Source organism: Hydra vulgaris, chromosome 12, assembly GCF_038396675.1.
Source record: "Hydra vulgaris chromosome 12, alternate assembly HydraT2T_AEP".
NCBI classification, from domain to species: Eukaryota; Metazoa; Cnidaria; class Hydrozoa; order Anthoathecata; family Hydridae; genus Hydra; species Hydra vulgaris.
In genome coordinates, this window is record NC_088931.1 from 68,249,963 (window position 1) to 68,260,000 (window position 10,038).

General features: G+C 26.9%; 1 protein-coding gene across 1 annotated transcript in view; it reads right to left on the bottom strand.

Annotated features, from left to right (window-relative positions):
• The window catches only part of LOC136088951 (receptor-type tyrosine-protein phosphatase F-like), a 145,575-nt gene that overhangs the window by 46,523 nt on the left and 89,014 nt on the right, over window positions 1-10,038 (bottom strand). The window contains exons 8-10 of the mRNA XM_065814235.1: window positions 551-651; window positions 241-430; window positions 27-129 (exon numbers count right to left, since the gene is read on the bottom strand). Of these exons, the coding sequence (XP_065670307.1) occupies window positions 27-129; window positions 241-430; window positions 551-651 (394 nt within the window). The remainder of the gene's footprint in view (window positions 1-26; window positions 130-240; window positions 431-550; window positions 652-10,038) is intronic.

A 10,038-nucleotide genomic window follows, 5' to 3' on the forward strand; every position in this document is an offset into this window, starting at 1 on the left:
TCTAACATATAACAAAAATGGAAAACCTGACAGGTCCATTGATATCAGATACACTATAAAACTGACATTCAAATATTTCAGTGTAGTTATCAAAGTATTTTAACACATTATATGTTGGTGCTGGAGGTGCTAGAACAAAAATAATCATAAAAACACTGTCACAATTCACAAAACAACGTAATATCAAAAATAATTAAAACATTTAAAATGTATGAAGGTAAACAAATTAAAAAAACCTACAAAATGGTTTGGAATAATGCTGTTTACTTTCTCCTTTAATAGAATAATCTTCATCATACACAGCATCTACAGATATGTTAAAGATGGCTGCATGAAAGTCAACTTCAATGGTAATGATTGTAATATTTGTTTCCGTTGTATTGAAAAAAAAGAATGAGCTGTTGTATGGCTTCAATGATTGGACATTTATCTAATTTGACAAAAATATAAATATAACTATAAAAATAAAACTTTTTTGTGTTTTATTGAATACTATAATTATTATGTAAACATTTGATTATAAAATGAAGTAATAAAATAAAAAAGTTACTTTATATTTTGGAATTGGAACTGGAGAATCTGGTTTCTTCCAACTTAGCACTAACTTTTTGCTTTCATCACTTATATTTAATTCAGCAGGAGCATCTAATGCTATATTATAAATTTGATTTAACAATTATAAATTGTCTTTATTAACTAATAAACTTTAATGAACTCTATTTAAATAACTTATATATTTTTTTAATTTAATGCTGTCATACTGATATATATTGATGCATGTAATACATTGCATTAACATCCATATTATAAGCCTTAATTGCATTACTTGTAATTATTTAAATGCATTATTTGCAAATAAAGTAAGGTAGTGGTGCAGTAAATCATATGCTATAGGTGTCATGGTAGAGTGCTCACCTCATCAGCAAGAAGTTCTGAGTTTGATCCCCACCATGTCCCTGGTAGTAACGCGGTTAACTTGTGTCTCCGCACAGCAACATTGTTCATCAAGGTTTGTGTTTTGGAGAAATATAATTGAGAGAGGGTTGTAACCACAACTATAAAGCCTAGTCTCCTCAACTGTAGAGGCTTTCAGGGCTTTGGGGACATGAATTAATATAATAACATATAAATATAAACACATTTATAAGTTATTTAAAGAAAATGAGAAAAATTTTCATTTTTAGATAAAATACTTTCCTGAAAATGTAACATGATGACACTTTTCTGTGAATCTGGTATAGTGAACAGTTGGTATCATAACATTTAATAGAAGGATATAGGCAGTTCACCAAAAGCTATTCAACAAGCTCCAAATAACTGTTGTAATTTTCTATATTCACTTTCTTAAAGGTCCCATTAACTTCTTTCCAAACATAATTAACTAACACCCATAATCCATGAACAAATACTCAAATTACTAGCACTAATAAAACTTTTTATTCAATAAGTCAAGTTTAGGTAATAGAGCTAAACTTGGGCACAATTTGGGGCTTATTTAGGAAAATTTTAATATTGGAGCACAAAGTAATGTAAACAAAGTAAACACAATTAATGCATATGCATTAGGATGTTGGAGTAAAATATCATTAAAATAATACATGTTAAATTTCAAGAAGTAATTTACTTAAAATACTCCAAAAATAGTCTAATAGACCTCCTTAAAATGATGCCTCAAATTGCAAGAAAAGTAATTAACTTTTTAAACAAAAATTTGAAAGAAACTTTTAAAAAAAGACCTACTTCAGACCTTTCTTTATAAAAATTTTCAACTATTTTGATTTTGATTTGAATTTCTACACAAGCTTCAAATTAATATAGATTGACTACGATGTCAAATATATGCATGTGGAAAAGTTCTTGTAGATTGTGGAAAGTTTTCAAATTAAATTACTGCAGAAGGGTGAGATAAGTTTCCTGGAATCTAGCAGCATTTCATTAGAAGGATAAGCAGCTAATTTATGCTACGTCCTCCATCCAAATCACTTCTCTGCAAATTGTTAACTGCCATTGAAATCAAGATCTTGTTGAGAAACCTGTCATACAATGTCACTATAATGCATTTATGAATGGAGTCAATAAATGTGGTTATTTAAAAAACTGTTCTGAAAAAAATACACAAAAAATGTCAGGTTTTTGTGAAAAAAGGCTATAAGTTTATTTGAAAAAATTGTTTTGAAACTTTTCACACCAATAATGTTTTATTTACTCTATATTTTAGTTTTATATTTAGTTTGATTTTGGTGAAATTCTAAAAGATTTGATCCTGTTTAAATTGTTGCTAATTTCTGATATGAGAATAGACTTTTGATAGTTTTAACTGTTGATTAGCATTTTTTAGAATTTCACAAAGTTTCAAAGTCAGATTATATCATTACTATTATTATTTATTAAATTGTGTCAATAAAAATGATGGAATTTTCAATAATGTTTATATAGTTTCATTACCTTATTTTCTACCTATATTTGAATAAAAAGTCAATCTTGTTTTTGAAAGAGTTAATTGAATGTGAATTTATTGCATATTGTGGCAAGGCGTATAAAGATTTTCTGCTTGTGAAGAAGTTTGATTGTTTTATTTTTTGAACCATAGTTTAATATCTCTCTTTCCCTAATTCTCATGTTGCACAGTGGCTCAGAAGCCAGCAAAACGAAAAGGTATAAAGTTTAAGAAATCTAAAGTTTTTTTTTTAAAATATCAGTTAGATATGTCTAATATGCAAAAATAATATTATGTTTGTTAATGCATTATGATTAAATAGTAATAACTGATCGCAATATATAAGAGTTCCGTTAGCTAGGTAATCTTAAAAATTATTTATTATTTTTTTAATATTGCAGCAATATTTTTACATTCATTCTAATTTTATATTTGAAATTAAACAAGAGAAAGACAGTTCCAATCTTCAATATACGATCAAAAAAACAAAAAATTGACATGGTAAAATCTACAATTCTAAACTGGGTTCAAGCTTCTTCAAAAATTGACTCTAATTCTGAAAAAGGCTAAAAATTTCACAAGTTAATATTTGAAATAATGGTTCTTGGCCTCCAACCGTGGTTTATTGTCAATGAGGCTGGGTTTTTGAGGCACCATGCTCTTGTTGCTCCTAATTACAAAATTGCTAGCGAAAAATACTGCAGAAGTTTACTGGATCCAACTTATGAAAAAATAAAATTTGCTCTCAAGGAAAAGTTAATTCAATCAGTAGCTGAAAGTGTGTCAGTCTGTCTTGATGCATGGTCATCATTTCATCATGGCTACCTGGGGATGACGGTTCACTTTATTTCCAAAGAATGGAACCGTATCAAAATCTGCACCTCTTGTTCTCAATTTGATGAAAGGCATACCGCAAAAAGCGTTTTCAACAAGATTGAAACAACAACAAAGGAGTGGGAAATTTCTTCAAAAATTGAAGTTTGCTTAAGAGACAATGCAGCAAATATAAAGGCAGCCTTTAATGAACCAAGCTGTAATTATTAATTAGAGTCAGCTGGATGCCTTAACCACTCCCTTCAACTTGTCATCAAAAAAGAACTATTTTCACATCAAATCACACACAGACTGATTGCAAAGAATCGAAAACCTTGTTCTTACGCATCCCATTCTACTGCTTTCTACACTGAACTTTATAGACAGCAAGAAATCCAAATGGATACAAAAGTCAGACTTGGCTTAAAAAGGGATGTTGCCACAAGATCAAACTCTACCTATTATATGCTTGTGCAAACTTTATACTTGAAGCCTGCCATTGCTGCCACTTTAATCAAATTTCCTTCAGTGAGAATTGAATTTTCCATCCAAGATTAGAGTCTCTGTGAAAAAGTGGTGAACATTTTAAGTGTTTTTAAGGAGGCAACAAAAATGTTGTCAGGTGTTGACTCTAGCATCAGTTCCTGTATTCCAATTGTGACATCAATAATTAAAGCTTTGGAAACAACCTCTAGCGATACCAGTTTTTAGGAGTTGAAAATTGCTATAAAAAATGCAATGGAAAAACGTTTTTTAGCAATTGAAAAAACAGAACATCATTCAGTTGCTACTCTCAAGATCTCAAGGTGCTTTGCAAAATGCTAAACACGTTGTCATGTCCCAAATGGACAATTTTGAACCTCTAGATGAATTGGCTCCTGCAACTCAAATTCTATTTGGCGACAATGAAAAAAGCGCATCGTTTGTTCATTTAATGTCAAAAATTATTGTGCAATCTCAAACTTAAATAGGACCAAATGCACGCTCATCTTCACTATGATTGAATGAAAAGTGCAGACCATAATTTCCTCCCTACAACTTCCACTCAATGCTGCAGTGATTGTGGCATCTCAACAAAATTAATGAATGATCTAACAATAGTTTTAAAAAAAGAAGTGAAAAAAGAGAGACAGCAGAATGGAATCTCAACACTTCATGCCTGGATTAGGCTGTTTTTTAGTGTTTACTATGAATGCAGAGATGTAGATAATAAAGCTATTGTTGCCACCAGAAAAAAAGGAACAAAAGTTGCATTCTGCAATGAGATGGGCCTTGTTGTAGACCAGCCATGCTCTGGGGGTACTGGTACCTCAAATTATGGGAACACTGGATGTTGTGTATTTCAGCAAGCTGAAAAATCTGTTGAAATAATGGGTTTCAGTCCTGCTCTTATCAGAAGACTGCATGCAATATTGTCAGTGATGTCATCTGGATTTGATAATGAATTAAAAAATTTTTTAAATATTGTTTTGAGACTATACCATATATATAATACACAGTTATATATATGGTATCCCACGTCACAGACTTTACATAAAGTTCTAATTCATGAACATCTAGTGGTAGAATTTTATAGCTTACCTTTTGGCATAATGTTCGGCATAAAGACAAAGAAGCCTCAAATAAGTATTTAAAAAAATAGGGAGTGCTTCACTAGAAAATGTGACAGAAAAAAAAACTATTTTGGATGTGTTTCATCACCTTTCGGGCCATTCAGAAAATTTTATCGCTCAATATGGCAAAAAAAAAACAGTTCAATAAAAGCTATTCTGCCTGCAGATGCAATTCCTCTGTTGAAAGAGTCCAGTGTCTTGTGCTATTTGTTACTTTTTAGTGACATCTTTGTAATAAATGTCTTTGCATGTTAATGTATGTGTATAACAATAAATTTTAATTACCTGTTCCATTAATTATTTTTTTTTGTCAATACATATAAAAAAGCTTATTTTAAATATAAAAATATATTTTAAGTATATCATTAAGGTTTTTAATCATAGGTTTTTTTGATTTTGATTTATTGAGAGGTTTTGGCTAGAAATAGGCCACTCTAACCCACTATGGTTTCTTATTACTAAGCATAGTAATAAAATTCTACTCTTTAGTGTTGCTAAATTATTGCAAGAAACTAGAATAGTATACTTTAGGCAAAAAAAAATTTAAATATTACTCTTTTTGCTAATTTTATTGCTTCCCAAAGAATTTTTTTTATAAGGGAAAAAATTGGAATTTTTCAAAAGTTGCAATAAAAATCAAAGTTTTTTTTGCAATAAACACTTTGATTTTTACCGTTTGTAATACAAAAAAGTTATTTAAAATATGATTTTAGGAGTTTTGGCTTAAAAATGTCACTTTTGACCCACTGTGTGTTGTTTTGTTTTGCAGTTGTTAGGAAGTGATTGATAGGGCTATGGAAACTTAGTTTAAAAATCCTTTGGATAGCTTAAACAATTGAACAGGGATGCAAAGTCGGAGTTCGGAATCCACGTTTTTACCCAGAGTCCGGAGTCCCCTTTGTCTGTAACTGATAGCAATATATAGAAAAGACTGATAGCAATATATAGAAAAGACTGATAGCAATATATAGAAAAGAGGCTATCTTATTGTAACCACAATAAGATAACCTCTTTGAATGTAGTGGCCGAAAAAGGCCACTACAGTCGAAGAGGCTATCTTATTGTGGTTACAACACTCTCTAAACTTTTCAAAAAGATAAAACTTTATAAACATGGTTGCTGCGCAGAGAAACAAGTTTGTTTATTTGAATTTTAAGTTCAAATTTAAAGATCAATTGAAACTTCAGTTGCTTCCTCCCATTCTCTAGCCTTCTTTTTCCTATTTCTAATTGACATTTTTAATTATAAAAAATATTACTTTTAAATCTAAAATAAATTAAAACATTTAGGTTTAATATTAAATTTTTTTTTCTATAACATTTTAAAGTTATGTTTAATCTTTTTCAAAAACAATTTAAAAAATTCTTGTTACAAATTATTAAATAACATAATATAAAATATATTCTTAATAAAGTCAAAGTAGAAAATTATACCAATTTTCAATATCATTTAACCAAAAAAATACCAGATGTGAAATAACCTAAATTTACCTAATAAAACCCAAAATTACCCAAAAAAATCCACTGGGCCAGGTTTTTGCCAACCCTGCCCATACCAGCATATGTACTTTGTGGAAGAAACCTAATGATTTAAATAACTATTTTTTGTGAGTTATTTAACTAATTATGTAATTTTAGAAAGGGTATAAAATAAGAGAAGCACAGAGAAACAAGTTAAGCGTTGTAGTCAAACTCACATCTAATAACTTATTTCTTGCTTACAAGGCAAGTGCTATACCACTACATCACTAACACGTGAAAACTTCAAGTTAATAAACCTGTAATGTAAAGTATATTGTTAGAAATACCTTTAACATAAGAGAATTTTTTTTTTTGAACAAAGAAATGAAATCAATAATAAATTAAAATATTTTACAGCATAATTGAAACTTTATTTAGTCTGCCCTAGCATTTCAGGGACTATTTCTTTCCTAAAAATTTGTGTTAATTAACTCAAAATAGTCATTGAAAAAAATTCTTCAAAGAATTACTTTCCAGGGTTGAAAAATAGGGAGTCCAAGGAGACCCTATTTTTTGACCCTGGAATCCAGCGTTCTGGAGTTAAAAATCAATCGGACTTAGCATTCCTGCATTTCTTCAATTTTTTAATGTTTTGATCTTTTCCTCTATTTTCTAATGTTTCCATCTTTTTTTCCTACAATCTTTGAAATCTTAAATTAAATTTTAAAATCTTTGCTTTTACTTGCTTTGTTTTTTTAATGTTTTTTTTTCTTCAACCTTTTTATTCATAATTTTTAATGTTTTCCTTGTTTGCTACTAATTAGGTTTTTTTTTTTAAATCTTCTATTTTATATATTTATTTATTTTTGATTTTCATAATTTAAATGTAATGTCAGTTGTTTTTTGTTTCACTTTGTTGAGAATAAGCTCTGAAGTTTTTGTGACATGAGTACTTTTTATTAAAATTTTTATTACATAATGATAATCTCTAGAATGAAATTTACATAAGAATCTTTTAAGTTAATACACTCAAAAAAAGAAAAAATTAAAAAAAATTTTTTTTTTTTAAGCCGAAGTTATGATTAAATATCTTTACTAATACTTTTACAATTTTTTTAAATTAATTAAATATCTTTACTAATACTTTTATATTATTAAAATGCTTTTAAATAAAGTAACAAACCACTTCTTATAATTTATTATATATAGTATTAATGAATATTATATATAGTTTTTTTATTAATATAATTATATATTTTTCATGATAAAAGCATTTTTTAAATATTTATCCATCATTATGTATTAATTTCTACAAATAAATGTATGTTTAAAAATGTATGTTTAAACAAAGCATTCAATACCAATTTACTAGTTTTAAACCTTGCTATTTTTTAATTACTAAAAAAACACTATAGCTTAAATTAAATGTGCATATTTATTAAACAATCATTAGAAGTAAGTTGTTAGTTTATTTAGAAGGGTTTCCCATAATATTATAAAAACATTAGTAAAGTTTAAAGATTTGAAATTTATTATTCCATTTGTAATTAAAAACTTGATTTAAATAATCTTAGCATTTTAGTTTTTTGGATTTTATTTTAATTGAGTTATATTTTTATTTTTTGGGTTCTCTCATTCGTTAAGATTTCTATTTTTAAATAGAGTTTTTTTTTTAATTAAGTCTAGATAAATTTTTTTAAACGCATTTTTGCAATATTCAAATTTTCAAAATGTCATCAGTCGAAACAAAAATTCATTCATGTAGTCATATAATTACACACATTCCTGATCAAAACTATATAACTTTTATATATATATATATTTATAAACACCTTCTTGACCAAGACTGATGTATATATATATACACACACACAGACACACACACACACACACGCACACACACACATAGAAAGAGACAGTTATTTAAATCTATAGTTTATACATATGTATATATAAACTATAGATTTATATCTCTCTCTCTCACACACAAATATGATGTTTGTAATTGTGTTTTCCTTAGTTGGAAAAGGATATGAACCATAACATTAAAGAAAAAAAAAAAGAGTCAGTGGAATTAAAAATGAATCAATATAACCTTAGATAATTTTTTTTAAACATATATATGTATATATATATATATATGTAAATATATATATATATATATATATATATATATATATATATATATATATATATATATATATATATATATATATATGTAAATATATATATATATATATATATATATATATATATATATATATATATATATATATATATATATATATATATATATATATATATATATATATATATATATATATATAAACCTTCTTAGGAAGTATGTGCGGTCCTTGTTTGTTCTCATTCAAAGTCATTTATTTCGACACACTGACTATGGCAGTTTGCATTTTTTAACTTTTTTTTCAGGCAAAAAGCTAAACTTATCTACTGAGAAAAAAGAACCAACACTAAACGAAGAAAACAAAATTGTAACGAAGTATTAAATTTTAACTGAATAAACTAAAAAAACTAAATAATTAAAAAAAGAATATTACACAAAAAAAAGTTCTTTATAAAATTTTTATACAGCTTTTCGATTCTTATTTTTAGGGTGGTTGTTATTTTGAGCTACAGAATTTGATACAAGTCAAGGAAAACATGATATGCAATTTATTCACGATGTTTAAGAAACTAATTTGCTATGTACACTAGAACTATGAGAAACTTTGTTAATTTTTTTCTTATGCTTAACTGTTTTCATGGCTTTTAGCTTTTAAAAATGTTTTTGCTATATTTGGCGTTTCTTCTCAATACTTATAGGAAAATCAGAAAATAAATTGCTATTTATTTGAAAAATATCTTTGATTAATAAATTTTGTAATGACAGAAGAAACTAAATAAAAGAATACCATGGTTTCTTTAATAAATATATATATATATATATATAAACAATGTTTCTTTTTGTCTGAAATTATTTTCTTTATATAGCCCAATTTTTAACATTAGGACAAAACACTTAAGATAATAAACATGATTGCTCTGTTTGAAAAAATGTATTTAAAAACTTAAAAAATGTTTTAAATAGGCTTCTATAAAGTTCGTTAAAAAAAGTTAAGTAAATTACCAATTTACTAGCCCACAAGGAGAGTCAATAACAAAGTTCATCAGGAAATAAACTATCGGATTTAAATGCACAATTTGAAAAATCCAACAAAAGTGCAGACTATTTCAATTGGGGTAGTGAAAACAATCTAATATATTATTTATTATTTTACATGAAAAACTTGTTAAAAAACAAAAAAGAAAAGTTTTAAAATAAATAGTAATTAGTTTTCTTGCTTTCCTGTGCATTGATAAAAACAGTAAAGTTTAGCAAAAACATTTGAAAAACAAATTTTAAAATTATCTTTATTTCTAGCGCAAATAATGAAGTATTTCCTTAATATACTGACAAGAGTTGCAAATAAACTTCAAAAAATGCTTTTGCTTTTGTTATATTCTTATCTGCTTTCTTCCAAGACTTGTACTAATTTTGGTTGTGGAAAATAACAAACGCCCTAAAAAAAAAAGAAAACAAAAACAGTAAAATATTTAGACATGTTATTATTAATCTATTTTTAATTTATTTTTAAATTTTAAAATTCTTGTTAGAGCTTCATTTTGCCACAAATTCTCAAAACACCTACTAGGTAAAAAAATGGTCAATTTATCT